The sequence below is a fragment of the Perna viridis genome, chromosome 5 (assembly GCF_037379345.1).
Source record: "Perna viridis isolate PV_CMFRI_1.1 ecotype Kerala chromosome 5, ASM3737934v1, whole genome shotgun sequence".
NCBI classification, from domain to species: Eukaryota; Metazoa; Mollusca; class Bivalvia; order Mytilida; family Mytilidae; genus Perna; species Perna viridis.
In genome coordinates, this window is record NC_142449.1 from 14,923,187 (window position 1) to 14,947,126 (window position 23,940).

At 32.8% G+C, this 23,940-nt stretch overlaps 2 protein-coding genes across 10 annotated transcripts in view; one reads left to right on the forward strand and one right to left on the reverse strand.

The window, feature by feature from the left end:
- Positions 1–16,597, reverse strand: LOC148616189 (metalloproteinase inhibitor 4-like). 2 transcript variants are annotated; one of them, XM_088582968.1, is made up of 6 exons: positions 16,445–16,597; positions 3,578–3,696; positions 3,166–3,272; positions 2,662–2,767; positions 1,081–1,193; positions 1–234 (listed from the first exon to the last, which is right to left on the reverse strand). In XM_088582968.1, the coding sequence occupies exons 1-6, from the start codon at positions 16,459–16,461 to the stop codon at positions 58–60; spliced, it is 639 nt and encodes a 212-aa protein (XP_088439094.1). In that variant the 5' UTR covers positions 16,462–16,597; the 3' UTR covers positions 1–57. The 2 variants fall into 2 exon arrangements, with proteins under 2 accessions (XP_088439094.1, XP_088439095.1); XM_088582969.1 differs by lacking the exon at positions 16,445–16,597 and adding an exon at positions 4,530–4,557.
- LOC148616190 (uncharacterized) overlaps positions 7,507–23,940 on the forward strand; it is a 25,394-nt gene continuing 8,960 nt past the window's right edge. For 2 of the 8 annotated variants that reach the window (XM_088582966.1, XM_088582963.1), the window contains exon 1: positions 18,234–18,488. Coding sequence is in view for 3 of the 8 variants with exons in the window: in XM_088582955.1 (XP_088439081.1) it covers positions 7,867–8,159 (293 nt within the window). In the remaining 5 variants the exon portion in view is untranslated. Of the gene's footprint in view, positions 8,160–14,263; positions 14,599–18,232; positions 18,489–21,734; positions 21,874–23,940 lie in introns of those variants that run through there. The other 6 variants (XM_088582955.1, XM_088582956.1, XM_088582965.1 and 3 more) reach the window with 6 other exon arrangements.

A 23,940-nucleotide genomic window follows, 5' to 3' on the forward strand; every position in this document is an offset into this window, starting at 1 on the left:
CTTCGATTCACTATCAGTAGCAGACAGCACTTCTCACAGAGGAGTTACAAAGTTTCTTCAAAATAGCCTAAACAAGTAACGCATGAAAATATTTTGTTCCGACGGACATGATCGCCATTTACACCATCTGCCAACTCGTTTACACACGGCACCTTGTTCTACTTCTTCGTTGAACGCCATCTTGCACGCTTTCATTGAAGATTGGCACACTTTGTCTCTTTCACAAACCTCGATCTGAAATTAGGAAAAAAAACGCAACATTTTTAGCAGTGTGGGGGGTTTATTTCTGATAACAATACTGTCCTTAAATAAACAAATTAAACTACATTTTTATATTGGAGGTCATCTCTCGGGTAGCTATTTTCGTGCATTTCTGCAAAATACTATAAAAACTGTCAGTAGCTTGTTTCTTGAGAATTTCTAGTTATGTCCATAAAACTTGATCACAACAGTGGGCATAAGACGTGGAGAAATATGTGGCCCAATGTCCCTTGTGCAATTAAAAAAAGATTAAAGCTTAATGGATGTGTGTTTGTGTGTTAAAACCTAAAAACATGCGAAAAGGAGTCACTCGTTAAACAAGCTAATTTCGGTATTAACTACTGTTTTATTCAAACAATTGGAAATAATTCCTGTGGTTTTCTTAATGGAGAAATGTCCAACCTTTGTAAATCTCTTCGCTACTAATAGCTTTAACTAGAATATCTCTCTATACCGTTTATTTCAGAGAAATTATACTCCGTGCTTAAAACCTTTAAAATATCAATCCATTCTTTTTCAATTTGGTAAAACGGAAACACATATAGCTATAGTACATTTATGTGTTTGTGCTTAATCTCTATGTTAAGCTCTTTTGATATCCATTTGTCGAAGTTAAACATCCTCCGACCCCCCCCCCCAAAAAAAAAAAAAACAAAACAAAACAAAACAAAAAAACAAAACAAAACAAACAAACAAATTACAAAAAAATAAAGCAAAACCAAATCAAAAACCAAAAAAAAAGACAAAACAAACAAAAACAAAAAACAAACAAAATAGAAAGCAAAAAATGCAAAATAACGCTTTATTAAAATAATTTACCTGGCATCTGCAGTCATAATTAAATCTATTGCTAAGCATGGTTTTCTGACATTCTTTAACCTGTTTCCACTTGGTTACAATTCCACATAATTGTATGGCAGAATGGGTTGGACCTGAAAATAAAAATCAGTGGCATAATCAATACTCATAGAAAAAGGTTACTTGTTAATATGGCATTATATTCCCTAAAGAAAGTAACGAAAAAATCAGAGTACAACAAATTAAATTATTACACGGATATTTTCGTTTTTAGTCGTAAATCATTCTCTAAACCCCTTTGTGACCTGTTGAATACTGTATAAACTTCTTTACCAAACATTTACACGAGATTTATTTTGATAGAGTCACAGTAGGGCCCGGAGATTTTGCATTGTCTATCACACAAATATGGACGCATCAACAACTGAAAAATCCATACAACAAAAATGAAACTTTGGGGGTTTATATAAATTGCTATATGATAAAAATTGAGTTTCAATGTATAAGTGGTTTATATATGTATATATAATAAAAATGTATATCATATATTTACATTAACTTTTTTGTATATGCATTGTAAGTGTTTGTTTAAACTATATTGCATACCCTATATCACACCTCTAGACCTATATCGTATACCCTACACACACCCCTAGTCCCATATCGCACTCCTTCACAGATCATATTTGAAGTATGGTTAAAGTATACATGTATGATAAAATGAATATGACATAATAAAACCTGTATCATATGCTGTATCAACCCTCGTGGTGATATAGCCGTCTCGGTATGATACAATATGTGATACAGAATTTGACATGTAATGTTCAGTATATACTATACAACAAACGGCGTGCACATTTCTGCATGGCAAAATATTTCTAATTCCCTATATTTATAACAATTATAAATGAAAGTATTTTTAAGAGCAAAGAAAGGGAAACAACACTTTCTTTTTAAAACATTTTCAGTTTTCTGTTGAATTCTCTGAACATAAGATGTCATTCGGAAACACAATGTATACTGAAATTTAAAAGATAGACAAAACATATGACAAAATCAATGCCTGACATAAAACACAACAAACCACATGGAGAAGGTTTCACACCAAACTTAACGATAAAATCTTAACTGCTATATAAAGTACAAAACTACAAATTATTTGACAGAACGCAAACAACAACAAAACAAACAACGTAAAACAAATTCCTGACATGGGACACGTATCTATAGAATTAGATTAAATGATTATTAGAACCCAAAACATTACAGAAACATAATCCATATACAAAACATAGGCTGATCCAAACGGCGGAGCACCGCCCCCCCCTCCAATCTATGCTCGAAACTTTTGGTGATTGTATAGAAAAACTTGGAAATCACTGGAGCACCTCATTTTCTGTGGATATTTATTAGGTTCCCTTTATGGAATTTCTAGATCCACCCTGATGTACAACACAAACAGTAATAAAACAATGAAGGTACAAGAGGACTCGATAAAATTCAATCACTAAATGTTATTAAAAATATACCCTGTTTAATGAAAATTCAACACTACCTGTGATTGTTTATGTATTGTGATAGACAACATAATAAACCTACCACCGAGTAGATATTCGTCATTGTCTAAAGTAACACCACACACCCCACTACTGGCTGCAGTCTCTATTGTTATGGTGTCGCCGACTTTGATTGAATTCCCATCATCCTGTCATATAAAGTAAAGTCAAATTAGGGTATGACCACTGACCATCATGTTCAGTATTTATTATCATTTTCAAATTTCATCCATTAATGTAAAAAAAATAAAGATACATGTAGCAATAAATTGAACTTGTTTGAAAAATACTAATCACTCAAAAGCAAAGTTTCATTATCATTAATAGCAATTCTTTTCAATCATTCTGTTGGTTTGCTGTAAATAGCTCGAAATCGAGGGTATACTACAAGAAGGGACTTCTCTCGTACACAAGGGTACCATAAGGAGCTTGACTCTTCGAGTGTTTTAGAGCTATATATTCTAGAAACATCAAACATTGGTAAGATGGTGTATGTAATTTCGAGCACTTTTTTGGATGAACAGAAATAGTACATTACTCAACTTACCTTAAAAACGTCTAAGACTTTGACTTTGTAGAAAACACTTCCAAGTTGTTGTGAGGATACAGATGGTACAGTTACGGTATTGCTACCCAATACTTGTCCTCTGATTACTGTAATACAAATCAGTTAGAGTTATCTCTCTTATAATCCAAATTTCACGTATAATGAAAATGACCGTCATACACATCTCGTATATATGTCATGAGATAGTGAAAAAATGAGTTGATGTGACATACTGACATACATTTCTATAACGAATATAGTTAACATTATCCCACCTTGAATTGTTTTTTTCACGGAGTAATATACTAGTACGTGTGCAATTTATATATTTGATATTTCAAACCAAATTATTCTAATAATAAGGCTGTAGTATAATACAAAATCAGATCAATATAATACTTCGATAATTTACCATAAACTGAATCGCAGAACTTTTGTTGCGGATGAGATCTAACACACGAACAGCCGAAGACAGTACCAGTCACTGACAATGTTGTTAGAAGTTTGAATATCAAGCTAAAATCCATGTTTCTGAAAATAGTGATACAAAAGTGCACATTTGAAGTATAGCATGTGTGAAAATCAAACTTAAAAATACACTTGGAACAGTGTCGGAACAGAAGCAGATCCCATACGAAAGCCTCCAAGCTTAAAATACACTTGGAAACTGCATGGGAATAAAAACTAAATGACATAGCACAGTTTTGTAAGGAAAATAGAAGTTTAGTAATCAATAAACCTTGAACAATCTGTATTGAAATACTTGACACATTCAAATTGGTAACAAATGGGCGTCAAATGAACAGAAACAACTGAACTGGTGTCTTTGAAAGAAAACATGGAGAAGAACGCACAGAAAGAATCAACTAAACCATGTCCGTTCGTGAGAAAAAAATGCAGACTGAATTATAACAAAAATTGTATAATCAACACATGAAAATTGGAAAGAAAATATCATCAAACTTAATAAGCAGTGTTACTGCAAACTGAACTTTAATGAATTACTCTAATTTGAGTGTCAAATGTTTAGCGCATATGTTCTCTACATTTTGAATTGTAAAATATATCAAACATTTTGAGCTTGAACTTAAATGGGCTGACATTGCCAATGCGCAAATAAGATTTTCTTCTGGTATACAAATGAATACATGGGTTGTCTCTGTTAAAGAGTAGAAGTTGTTTATGCCATAGAAATTTAAAGCTATCATTAGATGATCCAGCTGTAAAGTACAAAAAGCAAAATGTCCGACTGAAACACCCAATTTAAATATTATGCTAGCAACTGAGTGATAGTATGTTAGCTTGCCACAAATTCAGAAATCAAGCGTTAAGCCAGCAAAGTCTACATAATTTGCACTATTTACCTTACAAAATGCTTAACTATAAGGTGAATATGTTGTCAATGATAGTGGTAGTGTTTATATATACAAAATATAAGGGTCGGTAATACTGACGTATAAAGACTACGTTGTCATTCTAAAACTATGTAATTCCGCGGTCTAGTGAACTTATATGCATTATGATTGGTCAATCGTCACCGGATTATCATAATTTCATTCACGTATGACATGTAACGTAATTAATTAATATCATCAATCCTATGAATGAATAATTTTCGGTGATTTCCCCACAACGTGCCTACCTACGAGACATTTTCTAAGAAGAGTTACTTGGTTGGAAAGACTGACGACTAAATTTGTCGCTGGAGATGTGCCTTTTCCTTGCAGTAACAGCATTGCTTACAAAACAGGAGGGCTTTTCTTGTGCATGCTTTTTGAGATCTTACAGTTTACTTATTGGTTGAGTTACCTTCATCAGTGATTATTACAGTATCGGGACGTAACTTATTAATGCTAAACCGTACCTAGTATTTCTGTGTGATTTTTAAAAAGTGTTCACTCCACACGTTATTGAATTCATCACTACTGAAGTTTTATGATCGTCATCAAGAACTTGTGTTCCATCTGCATTTTCTAGAAAAGCAGAGGATGCCTACCCTACTGATGCACCTGGTACATACCTTCAGTTTTAGTGGAGTCGGAGTTGCTCATTGGCTTTGTTTCTTTAACTTGTACATACTATTCTGGTTATTTCAAATTCTTTGTTGTGTGTGACTGTTTTCCCTTTCTAGACTTTATCCTTGGATTATGTTCTTTTGGTTTCCTCTCGAATCTTGGTTCACTTGATTACTCTTTTTTTAAAAACATTTTCTATGCGATGTAATCATACTAATCAACAGACTCACAACACTTCACATTTTATTTTCGGATGTGCTGCCGCCATCTGTTCATTAACATTTATCAAGCTTTTCTGCTTAACTGAATGTTTCCGTTCAGTATAGCAAACTCAATTTCGTCGTTTCTGATGAAATATGCTAATTTGTTTGAATTGAATGTCTATAATGGAATTATTTGAAAAATGTCAAAGTAAAAACAATATGTTCATTCATACAGTTAAAATATGTATGATTAACAAAATATATTGATACTGGAGTATGTCAGCAGTACTTACTCTATTGAAATCTTTGTTCGAATGTGAGCAATATACTGAATAGAATTATTCACCACCATATATTCAATTACATGTTTATATATTCACACATGCTCCTATGACGACGAAAGCAGCTTGATTTTAAAAAAATATATATCATTGAAAAACAAAACAAAACGAAGCTAAATAATCACAGCCGTTACCTGGCATGAACAGTTCAACTTAAAGTGAACCCAGTTGGTGTCGAGGACCCGGTCAACAGTGGGTCTAGTTCAAAGAGCTGAATTCGGATACAGATGTTTTATGAACTCTGCTGTAAAAACTTGTCTATTGCTGTTTTTATTCATAATGTTTTTAAGTACAATTAATTATATTATCTATCATAAAATCGGTATGGTTTTAAAATGAAATTTTAATGAGTTCTTCAACCTAGACTCTCCAAAAACAACCAAAAATATGTTCAACTTGTTACCACAGATCGAATGTGATTTCAATAAGGCTAAAAAGAAAAACTCCAGTACAAAATGTTACTAACATTTAATATATTAGTAACCCAAGATGAACTTTAAATGAAAAAAAAATGTTAAATTTTAATTTTTTGTTGTGTATGTGTGTCGTAGTAGAGCGAGGTTACTGTGAAATAAGCTTATAAAGACAGGAATATGTATAGCCTTTGTTGATATTATCACTACTGAATTCTAATTGTAGTCGATAGTCATCTCAATTTGATTGACCGATATTTAACTTTTCATTTCACGAGCTACTCTTTTACTTTTGTTACTTTGTATGTATTTTTTTTTTTTTTTTTTTTTTTTGTGTTTGTCTTTTTTCCATGTCTGGTCTTTTTCCCTGAATTACATTCTTTTGATTTCCGCTAGAATCTTGTTCCCCTTGATTACTCTTTCTAACTCACAAATACTCCTATATATCTTCAGTTAGACTTCACGGCTAACCGGATTGACAACCCACCAATCTTGGCGCTTACCTGATTTTGCTCACTTGTAATGACGGGTGTGGCTAGGGAAACAGGACACACTTACCCTGCAGAAGTACCTGATGTCATTCCCGTTTTATTTTCTTTAATGTGTCTTTTTTCCTTTCAGTATCTAAATTATTTGTGCGTTATTCTGCTTTGTATGTATGTAGAACGTCTCTGTTTCCTTATATAAAGTTTTTGGAATTGATTTTAATTAGGTAAGTATTTTACATAGATCTGATGGAGTTATAGCAAAAGAGTTTGTCATATTCTGTCTTGAATAAAATAAGACGGATGATATAATAATCGAAATTCTAGACGTAGATTATTCTAATCATACAGTAAGTACATGCACTATGAAGATAAAATTACGAATAATAGCAAAAACAGAAAAAAAACTGTATTTTGAATTTGTTTTCGTAATCGAAAATACCATATTTTAGAATATTCCACCCTGACATGAAAACAATTAAAAAGTTTTCACACATTCATAGGCGTAATTAGCATTATAAAAAGCTCTTCCATTCAATTAATATTTATTTAATCAACAGTTTTTCACACTTAAAAATATTCAAGTTAATATACAGTTTATCATGCCTGTCTATACATCTTTGTTGGTTAAACTTTGACATCTGGAATTAAGTGTAATCTAGTGGTATCATAAAGTAAACCAAATATGCAGATGATATTCGGACAGGACATTGAGTTACTTAACACAACTTGAGTATCATATTTATTATGGTTTTAAAAACCTTTTAAGATTTTCTGAAGAACTAAATTTGTATGGATGTTAAACATCTCTCGCACGAAACGCAAGTTTGATTAAATTTCAGTTCGTATGGACATGCTACATGATATATGTTAAAATTTAATAGGTGCCTTACATGGATGATATAAAAGAAATGTGTCGTGTGTGTTAATCATAGGGTTTTAGTTATTAATGATATTTTTGTTCCGCAAGACATTTTTGATACGGAACTGTTCATTTTAACTTTGAAAAAAAAAGACATAATTGAATTTTTGAGGATAAATTCAACCTGTCAGAAATCGATTTTTTTTCAATACTTTGACAACTGAAATTAACACCAGCGTGCAAATATTGCATTTTATGTAAACACAAATATAGATAGAGTGGATTTCTTATATAGTCCTAAGGTGACGGAAATCAAACAATAGACAGTTTCTATACAGACAGAACCGTTATTGTGAGTAAAGAAATTCAGGTATTGCCGGAAATGGCCAATTGTTCAGACAGGAAAGGCGGACACACCTTAGTCCCACTGACTATTCCGGAAGTTCATGAGGACAGTACATCGCATACGTCTAGTGACGATGTACCAGACATAGATTTAGACAATCCAGTAAATTTTGAAACTCGGGAACCACACGCTTCCCTTAAATCCCCAACAATTGCCGGAGACTTACAGAAGGAAACTATTAGTTTGGTTATTAACACATTGACAGAATCAGCCGCTAATCTAAATGATGTGGACGGTAGCGAAGTCAACAACAACTCTGGCATCACCAAGTAAGTAGACGAGGTTGAAGAATATTTCACTTGTTAATAAAAGGGGGGAAGAAAACGATAACCAAATGTTTGGTTTTTTGTTTTGTTTTTTTTTTGGTTGTTTTTTTTTGTAAAGAGAACAATCATGCAACTTGAATTTCATTTCTTATTTGTGGAGATCTAGTGTGTGTGTGTGTGTGTGTGTGTGTGTGTTTGTGTATGTGTTTTTTTTTGTTTGTTTTTTTTTCATTCTTTTATATCAGTCAATAACTAAAATATTTTTTTTCTGTCAGAGTATGTCCAGATAATATTTTGTTTGTTTATAAATGAAACATACAATTTCTTTTCCTTCTTTTCTCGACGAAAACGTATTGGTGTTTCCTAGGAAAAGAATGAAATGTATTCTCTTTGTTGTATAATCCGAAAAAGGAAAAACTTGGGAAGTATCTCGATGCAACGAAATAGTAACAATTTTTTTGTTGGTGTTGTTTTTATTTATTTTTTTTATTTTTAAGCAATTTTTAAGTTGAACAAAATTTTAGTTCATGTATACGCAGTTAAGGTGTTGTTTCAGGTCACGGTATCGTTTCTATAAGACTTTGATCGAATCGTCTGCAAAAATATTGACGTAATTTTTTGGCCAGGTTTTAAAATTTGAAATTGCCATTTCATTCTCATTTTTAATTTGTTTTACTTGTTTACCTGTCTGTTTTATATCTTAATAATAGTTGATATCAAATAAACGAGTATAAGTGTAGAAGATACCTCATGGGATGGAAGTGTAGAATATACCTCATCGGATGAAAGTGTAGAAGATACCTCATCGGATGGAAGTGTAGAATATACCTCATCGGATGAAAGTGTAGAATATACCTCACTGTATAAAAGTGTAGAAGATACCTTATTGGATGAAAGTGTAGAATGTACCTCAGTGCATAAAAGTGTAGAAGATACCTCAACGCGTAAAATTGTAGAAGATACCTCGTCGCGTGAGAGTGTGGAAGCCACCTTTGGCTCATCGTGTAAAATACTAGAAGATACCTCATCTGATATCTAAGGGAAGAAAAAGCGCTTTGAATCATCCTGTCTGTCTGCTCGTCTATTTCACAGAAGCACAATGAGCCCCATATTTCTCTCGTGTCTTCTATCAGTTTGGGATAAAACCAACAAAATCACCAGAACTATGTAGATCTGAAAGATACTTTCATTTATTGAAAGAAGTCGATTTTTTACATCCAACAGAAAAAAAAACGTAATTTTTTTCAATATTTCAATTTTTAAACCGTGTGAGATTTATATCTCTTTGCAAAGCCTGTGTAATTTAACTAGAATCCCTGTGCAGTGTGCATGTGTCAGAGAGGAAAACACGAAGGGGAAACATGGGGTTTTAACCATCTATAAATGTAATTAACTCAATGAACTATGACCCTTCAATCGTCACCGGTGTTTTGGAGTAAGCGTATTTCAGTTCCTTTGATGCTAGAGATCAGTGTTAGTAAAATAATCACTTAGGAGTGGAAAGTATATCTAGCGTTTTTGTGATATTTTATGTTAATATGAAAGTTTACACCGTCTATGTAAACTATTTTATAAAATCCTGGTTTATATAAACTAACCCATAATCCATAACCACATGTTTGTCCATACTGTATATATTAACGATTATATTTGAATGATTTTTCTACCACGATCGTCTGGTGGCAGCTCTGTGTATATTTAGAGCAGCAGAGAAGACAATTACTTAAGCTACATCATGGTAATCTTCAACTAATGTGAAGTCCTGTGTGACAAACTACTTTGTGTCAAAGTGTGGGCCGCAGAATTTTTGTGCTATCTTATCTTTCTAATTTTGAAAGGAAATCGTTTAATCGTTTTGCAAAATGAATGTTGCTCAACCATGAGTAAATCTCATCTTTATATATTAATATTAAAAATGTTTAATACAAATACTGAATACCAGGTCATGATTCAGCCAAAGAAACCTAGCAGTCATATATAAAGATTTGCGGTCATGTACTATACTTTATACTTTTTCTTGAGCCGATATCACAATATGAACCGAGGGCCATTTTAGAAGATTTATATAGTCATAAATAGCTCTTTTAAAGTCCTTGGTTTTTTTAATTTTCTGGTGATCAAATGCGTTGTCAAAATTGACGTATTGACTTTTCTTCGTAATTTAACATTATACAGTATAGATAGTCTATCACTTCGAGAGGACATTTTTACAATGTATTGTTCATTTCTAATAAATGTTTACCTTGTCTATTTTTAAAGTACAAGCAATAATGTTAAGAATTCAAAACATCACCATTAAATACGTCACGAGTTTATTCAACAATTAAGAATTTTATCTACCTTCAATCACGAATCTTATACCAAAAAAATATTTGTCAGTCCTCGACAAACAAATGCTTTAATAAGAGAACGCCCCTATCATTGTATTAGAATATCAACAACAGTTCAGAATTCCGGAATCATCGTGTCCGGTTTTGGTATTGAATCTGCATCAAGATCATCTCTCCGATTAGGTTAATATGCCCGGTCGTTCGCGTCGTAATGCGTCGAACGCCAACATGAATTAAAAACGCACCGTGTTGTTTGTGGCTAAGTTTAAATAAACGGCTATCAAAATATTTTACGATTGATTAGTCTTTCTAATCAGTTAAGGGGGTTCATGAAGATATTTCTGTTTTGCAGTACATACTTGCCTTAAAATAATATTCCGAGTAACGTCTGTCAGTAACTAACATATAGAACAAATTTTTATAAGAATATCCAGAGGTTTAATAAACAACTATTTTTTTATAGACACAATTTGTTTTTTTTTTTATGTTTTACGTACGTACATTCGTATAAAGTCTCATTCACATAGGCTTGCTTCCACTATCAAATATGGACTTGTACAGCCGAACACCATATATATAATTGTATGTCACACCATAAGTACCGAGCTAACTCGGTTTGTCTAGCGATGTCAAAGGTAGCAGTAGCTTCCATTTCGGTCTAAGCAGTTGTAGAAATATGAAGATTGGATGTACAAATCCTTGTTTCGATTTGATTAGAAGTATTTGATGGTAATACTTGTGTTTATTTATTAGAACTATTATTTGTCAAGTGATAGCGGAGCAGTAAATAGTAATATATTTGATTTTATTTGGAAAAAAAAGAAATGGGTTGAAACGAAGCACCCCCAAATCTGGGTTCACCCTTTTTTTTGTTGATATACCAGTCTTGCTGCATATCTGATACTGGGAGCAAGACCCTGCGGCTCATCTGAGCTTGTTGTCATTTTTCCGAAGCAAAATAAAGTTTTCTTATCATCTTATCTTTCAATCGGTGTGTAGGTAAGACAAAGTTTCAGAAATATTCATATATGATTTAGAACTTTCATTCAATAATCGAACTCAATAGAATAATTTATCTTTCACGATTACAGGTAGCAAATGAGACATTTGAAATACAAAAAAATGTTGAGCTGCAACTCAGTGGTCTTTTTCAGTTAAATATTTTTCGCGATTGTATCTAGAGAAACTGTTACGTAGCTAGTATGTTACTAATCACGTGGGAATATATTAAATAGATTAGAAAATGAAAAAAAACACATTGGATGATAATTCCATTGTATTATTTCATGGATGTGGAGCAAATACTAATTAATGACTCAGGATATTGCCTAAGGAAAACCAAATTATTGCCAACTAAAAATCTGCACTTAACCCCAACGTAACCGTATTTCTAATATGTTTGGTTGTTTGCTGAGTTTTAACTAAGTTTGTAACTATACTTTGCATTTTGTAACTTTCCTAAGAGATATGAGTTCAATACTTGTATTTTAAAGTAATTATATATTTTTTTAATAAAGATGGTCGCTGCTCTGTTAAAAAAAGAGGATTTCTAAGGGTTGTGAAATCTTTAAAGATCTTCTTAGATGTAAGCAATAAAATTTTGGCGGGAAAAGGATTTCTATGGGTTTTCAATAGGTTTTGTCGCAGTAGGTTTTATCTATTAAAAACCTCGAAACCATGTTTGACTTTGTAACAAACAAAGGAACAAATTATTGTTCATGTAATCGAACCGAACACAAGTTTTTTTTCTGCTTAGCACAACCACATACATAAACGTTGATGGTGATATGATTGTTCACAGGAAAGGACTGTAATAGTAATATGATAGTTCACGGGAAAGGCATGTATATGGTGAAACGATTGTTCACGGGAAAGGCCTGTAATTATTGGTTGATACTACCGTCATGGCATCTTTTTCTAATTACAGAATTTGTTGTTTTCCTCAGATTCAGTCATATAATGAATAATATACAGTTAAAATTTCTCCGAGCTGAGCGAGGCTAAAAATTTTTTTAGGTTAAATTTTTGAAATGTTCTTCTAGAGTGGGTGCAACGTAGATATTTTTTAGGTAAAATTAGCGAGAAATTAAAGTTTCAACCTAAAACCGCCTAAATCTACCCATGACAACCCATGCTGTGCAAATTTTATGGGGGTGCATGCCCGCCACGCCTCCGCCTGAATCCGCCCCTGTTTAAATGAGCAGCTTTAGGCAAATACCTATTAGATATTTGACCAGTTGAAATTCACTCTGATAATTTTGCTACATAAAACCCTTTTATCGTGACATCAGCCGTGCAATATAACTTGTAATCAAAACATCAGGTTTGCAATATAACTAAATATGGGTGTGTCAGAAATACATTGTTTAAATAATAATGTTTCCTCATGTGTTCTGCCTTCAGTGAACCTTTTTTCTTGTAAGTCACGTTTTCTATTTTTGACATTATAAGTTTGTTGTCAAGCATGAACTACTTTTAAAATTTTCTCCGCGTTTCTTTGTTGTTTAAGTGCCGTGTTTAATTTTCTTGTGCATTGTTCTTGCAGAACTGCTTCTTAAATCAATATTTCACTTTATTGTTGGAATTCTTACACTTCGAATACTTTTTTCTCCTGATCAATAACAAGCATTTTATCCTTCTCGTTTCAAATAAGTAGTTCTTTTTTAATTCAATTTCCGGTGCCCCTTAGTCGATTGTGTATATTTTTACAATATTTCTATTTTTTTTCACGGTCAAAAGTCCTTCTGCAACATTGATTCTTAACTTTTATCGACAGCAGAACGTCTCTTGAAGTTTCTGATTTTGTTGTCAGCTTTTGCTGTCAACTTGTTTGTAGATGCCTCTCTGGTTCATTGCGGGTCTGGTTGACCGACATGCTAGGATACTTTTTTCATTTCTGTTCACGGAGATAGGTTCCCTTATGCTGTATGACATGTCTCCTTGATCAGAATTAGTATTAAGAAAGCAAAACGGGAAATGTAGTAGAGATGTCAAATTTCATTTTCCGCCTTGATCGTGACCTATCGTACGAATGGAGATCGCGGAGATCGGTAGTCACATGAGCAGAAGTGAGTACACAGTGCGTGACTGAAGAAAACCTTCGTTGGTATTCAAACGACATGTCTTTAAACCATATATAAGACAACCTCTAAACATAGTTGTATCTGATTGTAAAATTTAACATTCCTTTCGTCCGTTTTACAACAGATGTTCGTGTCTTTACATACATGCACATATACATACATATCTATTGTGTCACACAAAGGCATTTGTACCTACAGGCAATGCATATGTATCCCGGTATCCTAACCAACCAAAAGATTATGTGGCGAAATCATCAGTTAGACCAATGATATGCACCAATTTTGCTATTAATTTTGGTGCTTTTATTGCTCTGTATTTTGCCTAGTAAATGTCAAGATCAGTCCACTTATGTTTTCATTAAGGTAATCGTCATCGTACATGTAAGTTGTCGATTTTTTTTTTTTTTGGGGGGGGGGGGGGTCAACTGTTATCAACTTGATTCTTTTACATTGTCGTATAATTTCTGGCCCTTTTATCAGACGGACAGACAGACGGAATATTTGCCACATATCAACAATTACATAATATCATCAGTAGTTATTGGTTTGAAATGTTTTCATTGGTGAATGATGGGTCCAATGACGGTGATGTATGTAACTATACTTCAAAAATGTGAATTCTTGGTTGTGTAACCTGTCATATGTTCTATACAAGCTTACGGATCTATGGCAGTAAAGACATCAATATCCTCGAGACCCTCATAAATCCCATAAAGTTTAATAGATATATTTCCATTGAGGACTCCAAGTCGGATGAATGGACGGCATTTATTATCAATATCTAAACGCTCGACTGGGCGGATAGTGTTCAAACTTGTTACACAGTCTCTTTAACATTTAAATTAACCGAAAATAAATCCACCGGCACTGACGGAAAGATTAAATATGCACTGCTATTGTATTCGTATCGTACTGTAAATTGAAATTTTAATCGATCTGTGTTTAATTAGTGAAACTGTATACACAGTATAAAGTGGAAGTAAGGCTTCTGAGGCTGTACTTTCTCAGATGAAAGGTACCTCAGTTCAGGTAAGAAATTAACAGGTGTGATAGATAGATAATTAATGACATACATAACTGATCTATCATGTTTAAGTAAATTAATGGGTTCTAAACCATTTAATTCAAATTATGAATGCTAATGCATTTCAATTTTTATGGTATTATGTAATCTTATTCAAATACATGAATGTTGATGATTTTCTGTACAAGTTACAAACCGATTAAGTTCGATCTCTTAACAACATAAACCACAAGGTCTTTCCAAGTATGTGAAACTTAGTTTTGCTGCCATGCCTGAAAGCCGCGGCGATACAACCATAAAATTTCACTTTTTATCGCCTTTCCAACAGTCTTACCTCTTACTGTTTGACACCATAACCACTAACCACTGATTTACCAACAGGTTCAAGTACTCACCAACTCACGCACAAACCAACTGTTCAATTATACATATGCACTGTTTAACTCCGTATTCGACTGATTCTTTTAAAATGTTAAGACTATTTACCCTTCAAACATCATGACCCTAACAGTATTTCTTCTATTCAATAGACTTTTTAACCGACAAACTTCGTTAATCTTACAATATTTCCCCTATCAAACACAAAATATAATCCCTGCCAAATAAACAATAAAACCCCAAAATTCATATCCCAGTCAATGCCCCATCCCCTGCCAAATAGACTCCTTATCCGATACCTATGACAATATCTCCTCTACCAAGAAGACTCTCTAACCGACAAGCTTCGTTGCCCCATACCGTATCTAACCCAACCAAAAGATTCTCTAACCGACAAGGTTCGTTATCCCCATACCGTAACTCATCCAACCAAAAGACTCTCTAGCCGACAAGGTTCGTTACCCCATACCGTATCTCACCCAACCAAAAGATTGTCTAACTGACAAACTTCTTTACCCCATACCGTATCTCACCCAACAAAAAGATTATCTAACTGACAAACTTCTTTACCCCATACCGTATCTCACCCAACAAAAAGATTATCTAACCAATAAACTCCATATCCCTGGCAAATCGCCCCTGCTAAGTATAATCTCTAATCGATAAACGCCATATCCCTGACTCAATCGCAAGTACCAAAGAGACAATCTAACCAAGTAACTCCATATACTTGACAGTGAAGACTTTCTTACCGACAAACACCTTAACCCAACTATATCTCCCCTGTCAAATGAACTATCTAATCGGAAACTTAAACTACCTTATACACTACCTCTTACAAATACTCTCTTCCCCTCTAACGTCATTATCTCATACAGTATCGCCCCCTAACCAAATGGACTATCTAGCTGACATAAAAACGTTAATTCAGCTATGTGTTTGAGGAAGTCAATGGAAATGTCTTAGATTTATAGAACTATAGGGAACAGAAAACGCCAAATAGCGTATGCTATAATCGATTTTTCTTTGAATAAAAATGGTATATAACGATAAAGGAAATTCTCTAAATTCATCTCTATGTAATAATTGGGCATAAAGTAAAGCATCAAAATATTTTTGTGAGGCATTTTATTGTTTAAAAACTTTCAATACATGTATTCCTAGAAGCATTGTGGACGTTGAGATAGCAAGGTAGAGAGATTTTTGCAGGATGGAAAGGTAATAAAACTGCGGAAATACTGTCTATTCAAAAACATTTTTTCACTTCTCCTGGATTTGCACTATGACGTGTATCGGGATTGTTTCTTGAACTATTGAAGTAATTTTAGTAGTAAAAAGTTTCGTAATTCTCTTCTCAACGTATCACTGTTTCTTGAGGATTTCCTTGATTTTTACATAAAATTTTACTTCACAACTCTAAGTATTAGGTGAGAAAAACAATATATATATACAAAAAGCATAATTTAGACGTACCGTAACAGCTGTGTCATCAAAGTATGTAAATTCCTTCATGTGTGTTCACCAAACATCTGGCGATGTTTTTACAATTCGTTCTAACAGAAAAGAATATGTTTTAACTAATTAAAAAAAAGCAAAAGTTGTTTGTAGGACCTATACATTCTTATCAATCGGCTGCTTTGTGTGCTAATAAAATTGTGTTTATGTTTATAAAACATTTAAAATGAGACCAAAATCCTGGTACGTTTTGATGAAATAACTTCTTTTCTTCCTCATTAAGTGTAAAATATTGTCCTGATAGTGTCATCCTCTTTTGTAATACAAATTATTTTGGAGCACAGTCTCGCATTTCAAGCTTTCTTTAAAGGACTAGTATGTTGGTTATCTGTCGGTTATTTTGCTGGCAGTTGCATGCACTTTTTTTGTCAAATGTTTTCTAGTCAGACCACTATGGTTCCCGTTTTACTTAATGTTTACTGTTTTGTCACCTTTTATCACTTTGTTTAATTATCATGACATGTTCGTTGACGGTGGAATCATTTTAACGGTGATGCATGCAATACAGACATGCACCACCATTCAGCATCAAAGCACTTATAAATCAGAACGTCACTGAAATGTCATGATTCTAATAAAATTATCAATAAATGGTTCTCTAAAACACAGCCAAACCGGATATTGCAGTTTTGCAGTCTCTTTTGATAGCTTCTAAAATGTAATCAGAGAAACGGAACGTTAGTCCTATTAGGATGGTAGTTTCCCATGATCAATAATCGTGGTTGTCAACGTAAGGTTAGGGGTATAATATCTCTATTTACTGAACGTCTGGTATCTAAGAGATCAGAGCTATGATATTTCAATTATCATAATCATATTGATATATTCTCCTAAGAACGTGTGGTTCCACAAACCCATCTATATCTAATGACTGATGGGGAAGGTGCCAGGGGTATACCAAACAGGTGCGTGTTCACACCACAATGTCGTGAATTACTAGTAATTCAGAATACATATGGTCCATTTTTTATACGAAACCCACGGTTCTTATAATTCAAAGCATTACTTTTGGAACCAACGAGGTGAACTACACGCTAAAATTGTCGCACGTTTGTCTTTGCATGATAAAATGGGCTGTTGTTCCTCGTAGACATGAAACATAAAAGGGGCGTTGAGATGTATATACACCTTCGATTAATATTCATATATTTTGACCGAACTATAATCTACGCAATGCCAGTGTCCCATTGGCACTGATACATTAGTCGACTTAGAAGCCACTGAACTATTATATGCATTATTTGTTTTTGAACTGGGAACTTGCAGTGAATAAATTTAATTCCCGTTGGGATAAACTAAGGACCAAACTGTGAAATGATTTCTAATTTTCAAATAATAATCATTATACATTTTCAATAACGTGCATTCTTATTTCTAACTTTTATCAACTTTAAGTCAATATAAGTGGATTTCAGTTCTAAGTTGAGAGTAACTTTACGTAATAACATAGCAGGGGACGTAATGAATAACTCAGTTGTTGCGAATTAATTTCTACGGCTCACGATTCTATTGTTTACAGTCAGAAAGACTATATAATTGTTTTATCTCTGACAGTTAACTTTTAGGTTACCCCTTTCTCTACTCACTTAATGAAATTTGGTTAAATAAAAAGTATGCATATCATTGATAAGGTTATTGTGAGTAAGTCTTCCATTTTTCTAAATCGTTTGTTTCTAATAAGGTTGAAAATAGACATTAAATAGAAATCGACCAGTGTAGGACAATTACAGTGATAAACTTTTGAAGATTTAATTTGCCGATTGAATTTCACTCAATTGTCAGACCATGGAATATCGTAATGACTGTTATTAATTTTCAACAAGAGAAATTTATAGTCGTACTTGAAAGGGATTGGAATGAATTGATAGGGTTGTGCTATTAACTGTTGTTATGTTATCTATAAAGCAGCACTTTGTTGACGAACATAAAGTTTGAAGTAGAAGGATTTATTATTGCCTATTAAATGACAATTAAAGAGTACTTGCAGTATGGCTGAAGCCAGGTATAGTCCATTTTAAACTATTTTAATTAGGAGCAAAACTTAAAACTTTTTTCAATTATTTTCAATTCTTAATTTTAAATTTTTTATTCAGTTTGCTTAATTATAATTAACTGTCTTATTTTCATACTAAACTAGATTTCAAGCGTTTTTGTCAGTATCATTGGTACTGATTAAGTATTTTACTTCATGAGGTATCAGCTTTGGGGGTTTATATCGAATAATAAGATATTCAAATGAAATCAAGAACTTAGCACAATAGTTTGTCTGCAAAGCACAAAAATTTGATCTGATACAACTTTATTTCCCGTTTGATACTGAGTATAAATGAGAATTTACAAACGAAATAAATAAACAAATAAATAGAAGTTACTGGAAAAAAAGAATAAGAATATATGTATATATATTTTCTGATAGCTTTCTGTAGTTTTTTTTTCCAAAAATAATGAATGAGTAATCACTAATCACGGGAACCAAGGTTATAGCGGTAATCAAAAGAATGTATTCCAGGGACAAAGACCAGACATGGAAAACAGACATACACAACAAAGAACATAATGTAACTAAAATCATACATACAAAATAACAAAAGTAAATGAGCAACTCGGACTCCACTAAAAACTGGGAGCATGGACCAGGTGCACCGGTAGGGCAAACGTCATGAATGAATGATGACAGTACTAAGTAGTTTGGCTTGTTACTATGGATCTATTAATGTATCCAAAGGTTTACAGTATTGACAACTCATCTTGCATATAACATGACCATGTTTGGAATTCAACTATAAGGGTTCTTGATTCTATGTATTACATACTTGTTCTCTAATTTACAATACATTGAAAGTATCTATGTCATCTTTTTCACTGAGTTAATGAGAACAAGTATTTTGTAAATCTAAGTGTTAAACAAATTAATCGAAACCTCATTGAAGCAATCGTAATAAAGATTCATAGAGCTTCAATATTTAGATTGTTCTGGTCTGATCCTCTGAAGTTCTCTCAAACATTCAATATTGTTCCTTTGGTGTCGGGTTTTCTCTTGGCTTTCCTCCAAAAGCATGTATACCCTTACGTAATAATTCATGGATCTTTTTCGTAAAACATACTACCCATCAGTTAACCTTAGGATAGAATTTCATGCCCTTCAAGTTTATAAATATTTGTAAATAGGTATGGAAGACATATTATATGTCACGGCATTAGGACATATGTTGCTGTCGTTGCTTTATGGTTAAATCACAAAAAGAAACACGACTTTAATAAATTAAAATATCACCATTTTCCTGCATCTGTCCGTGACATTTTCTTATCATGTTATAACTTGTGTCGTCCTATCTTGACAAAATTGTCGGCCTAGACAGGGCCATCCCGACGTTGCTATTGAAATTATGACATTGAAATAGTCCAATATGTGATCGTCTTTATGGTTTCTACGTTTACATAAGAAAATAATACAACGAACAATACACATAATTGACAATATTTTGAACTGTCGTCTGGCTTTGGTTCTTTACTAGTCTATGAAACAGATATACATTTAAATATTTATCCACTGCAGATCAAACCGAATCCAGTCATGGGGGTTACAATGTTGATTTATAATCTACATTGATTATTGTTAGTAATTTCTTTCCCATTTTCTGCGGAGTCAATCCCAGTTCAAGGTATTATATACATTCCTTGTAAGAAACTACTCTATAATGTATCGAATATTCTCAACTAAATCATAGAAGGTGTAATAAAATCTGGATCAAAGTCGGAGACGTGTGGTTCCGAATATTTATTTATGACAAAGTTTATTTGTAGAAGATAAGGGTAAATCACCGTGTTAGTTACCTTGTATTGGAGTGACACTATAGTCTGGAGGAATTCAGATCGTAGTTCGGTCTAAATGGTATTTAATATTTTAAATAGATTGACAAAAGATACAAACAAAACTGGCTTAATCCACCTAATATAGCAGATGGTGACTTGTCTGATGTCAGAATAGGGAAGTTATGTATAATGTGTTTAAAAATGATGTTAATATTAGACAGGGACTGACCCATATGTTTTGAAAAGGGGGTATCGAGAAAAAAAGGGCTTCCAGACTATTACATGTACTTCCTCATTTTACCTTAATTTTGCACGAAACTAACAAAACTTTCCAAAGGAGGTTTCTAACCACCGGACCCCTCAACTGAGTCCCCACTACTTGAGTTGATAGAAACAGGTTTGGCTAGTTTTACATCTAATGCTGGTGGTATGCTGGTGATAAGCAGGTTTCGTTCTAAAGTGAAGCAAAATCGAGGCTACACTTCTAAGTGTTCTGTTCCATTGATATCTTTAGTTTCAGTCCTTACATTTCAGAACACTGCTTAAGAATACTTGCTTACTAATGAATTTGCCACGTCATATTTGATTTTGATAATCCAGTTTCTTATGTAATTTTGAGTAGGAACAATAGACTGACAGCAACATTATATACACGGCAAACGTCCCCTGTTTGTTGTTAGGACACGGCAAATATTATACTGTTTGAAGACCTCTTCATGAACTCTCAAAGCACTACACAAGTCAATCGAGAATACTATTTAAAACTTGAAATAAGTAAATAATAAATTTTAATTGTCCCCTCAGAGTTCATCATATAAATCCTCTTCATATTTAACATATTGAGTATAAAAGTACAAGCGAATATTTTTAATGATTTGTACTTTCTGTAATAGAAATTTGAGAAGTTTTTTTAGTATTACGAATGATCTCGAAAGTAATTTTTTCTCATGAGGTTTTCAAACGAAATGTATATATACTTGTGTTAATTAGACAAATATTTGAAAGCTACTTTGAATTTTCTTTTATTAGTTGTATCGAATACCAGATTTACCATTTATAGAATACTAATATTTTATCACTGATGATAAGAGTATTAATACAGGCTTTGTTTCCCCAGTCAAATGAGAAATATGATTTTATAACGATACTTTACAAAGTAATTTGAATAAAGAAAAAACAACTTAACAAGTTAAACACTTGAACAATCAGTTCAAAGAAAACCTGTGTTAAATGATGAATACACTTTCCTTCCTTTTAGAACAACTAAGTCGATGACATGTAACAAGTTTTATGGATCTCTGATTTTCCGGACGTTGTTTTAATCATTTAATTGTTCGAAATGACCATACAGGGCTTTACCCATGACGACCTTTAAGTCTGTTATTATAAATATTAAATAATAACGTTTTACATACAGGTTACAATGAGTCAGTCTATTTATGTTGATTTAAAATTGGGTTTTGTTCTGTTATTGTTTCATTTATTTGTTTTTCGTTCTCTGTCATGTCATATAAATTGGAATGACATTCATCTTGCTAATTATTTCTTGAGGAAAATTATTATACCATACTAAGGTAGGTCCCAAATGTTTACTTTCAATTTAATTCAGAACGTTTAATAGAAACATACATTGTCTGAATTAGCATATCTTAGTAACGAAAATCCAACAACAAATATCTTATTTTATCTCTTTTTTTTTTCAATCGTGGTTCACAATACCAGATAAAAACTACAAGGATTTTTCTTTGGTTTATTGTGAATAATTAGATTGGTTTCCGCATTTACATTATTGTTTTTCAAATCCATGTGTGATAGGTAACAGTTCTGACATACAAGGCCAGAATACTAACAGTTGGTTCGAGAGCATCCTAACTTCCTATTTTTTACATTTATAAATTGTCTAAGGAATATAATTGCAAATGACAGAACATTGACTGTAAATCATTATGATAAAGCTCTTACTACACCAGAATTTGAATATATAGATATCTGTCTGTATGTCTGTTTGTCATTTCTATTTTTAAGGCGTTCGTTTAAGCATTTTCTAGCTATCTATTGTTCAGTTTAATTGGTCGTTTCCACAAAAGTATAACTCTGTACTCACTAGAATGGATACCAATACAAAGTTTAAGCTAATGGACGGTCAATTACGGGACAACATCTTAATTTACCGAAACCTTTTACACAAACATTCTCTTCAAAGTTACACCATAATCGTGAAAAATTGCTTCCATTATTGACTTGTCATTATCGACTAACTAATTGTGCTTGGTTTTAAAATGAAATCTTAATGTCTTTGTCAATTTTGTAGCAATTTTCAAAACTGCCAAATCGTTTAAAATTCTAAACATTTCTAATGTTCAATGCAAATACCCAAAATGATAATTGATTCACATAAAGCGTCATGGTCGTTTAATCAAATTTAGAAACGTATAATCTTTCTGCAAAGAAAAAATGTAGTCCTGATCAGAACTTTGAGGTAAAACATAACGTTAGAGTTTATCTAGATTTCTTGTAAATGCATTTAAATCCGGCCGATACGGAGATTTCGAAAGGGGGGGTTCAAGAAAAAAAGAGGGAGTTCCAGGCTATTATTTGCCCATTTTTTGCCAATATTAAATAAAGTTTTCTATCAAAAAGGCGTGTTCCGACCCGCAGAATCCACCCCTGAATTCGCCACAGCATTCGCAGTTTAAGCGGCGAAAACAAGATTAAATGGACAACAATCGATGATTTTTTTTTTTCATTTAGTCGCTTTCCGATGGTTCTGTACTTATGATAACTGTGAACACCTCACGATGTTTTGGTACTTAACTGATATTCAACTTCCTGTCTGTCTTTAAATTTAAGATGATTTAAGCTTTATTCAAATAACATAAACTTATGTTCAGTTATAAAAAGAAGTGTGATTCTAATTAAAATAATATTTTAATTATTCTACCTTTATTTCGTTTTTAAAAGTTGCCAATTAGGGCAATGGTTTTGGATTTCATTTCTAAACAAGGTTTTTACTTTGGCCCAGTGAGTTCAATGGAAGTTATGATCTATAGATTTCCACACTCCGATTTCAGTGAAAATGATATATCCCCTACAAACTAACCTTAAGAAGAGCATGTCACGCTTTTTGAACTTCTAAAGGAAAAGGGCACTTTATAATTAAAATATCTTTTTTTGTAATTTATTAGCCAACTAATCGATATGTTAAATCAGACTTTTTTATGTGTATTGACATATGCAGTGCCGTATAAATTCCAATTTTACTTGTAATGGACACATCAATTTTTAGTTGTAGTCTTTTTCTTCTTTTTTCGACAACCCGAAGTACTTCCAAAATACATAACAATAAGTTAGGCAGTACTTGATGAGCTTCAGTGAATATAGGATACAGTCATTTTTTTGGGATTCTTGGTTAAAATTCATAAGATCATAAGTGAAGTGAATAAATAATTAGATTTGCTTCCTCAACTTTCCACTATATATCATCTTTTACTTAAAGAAGTACTGAACAATTTCATGTTTACCAAGGAGAAAAGAAAGATTGTATTACAATATCACAAAAGAACACAGAGAATATCGCACATTCAAACGAAACCTTTCACATTTCAACATATTCATTTGCATGTATTATTTACATGTATGTA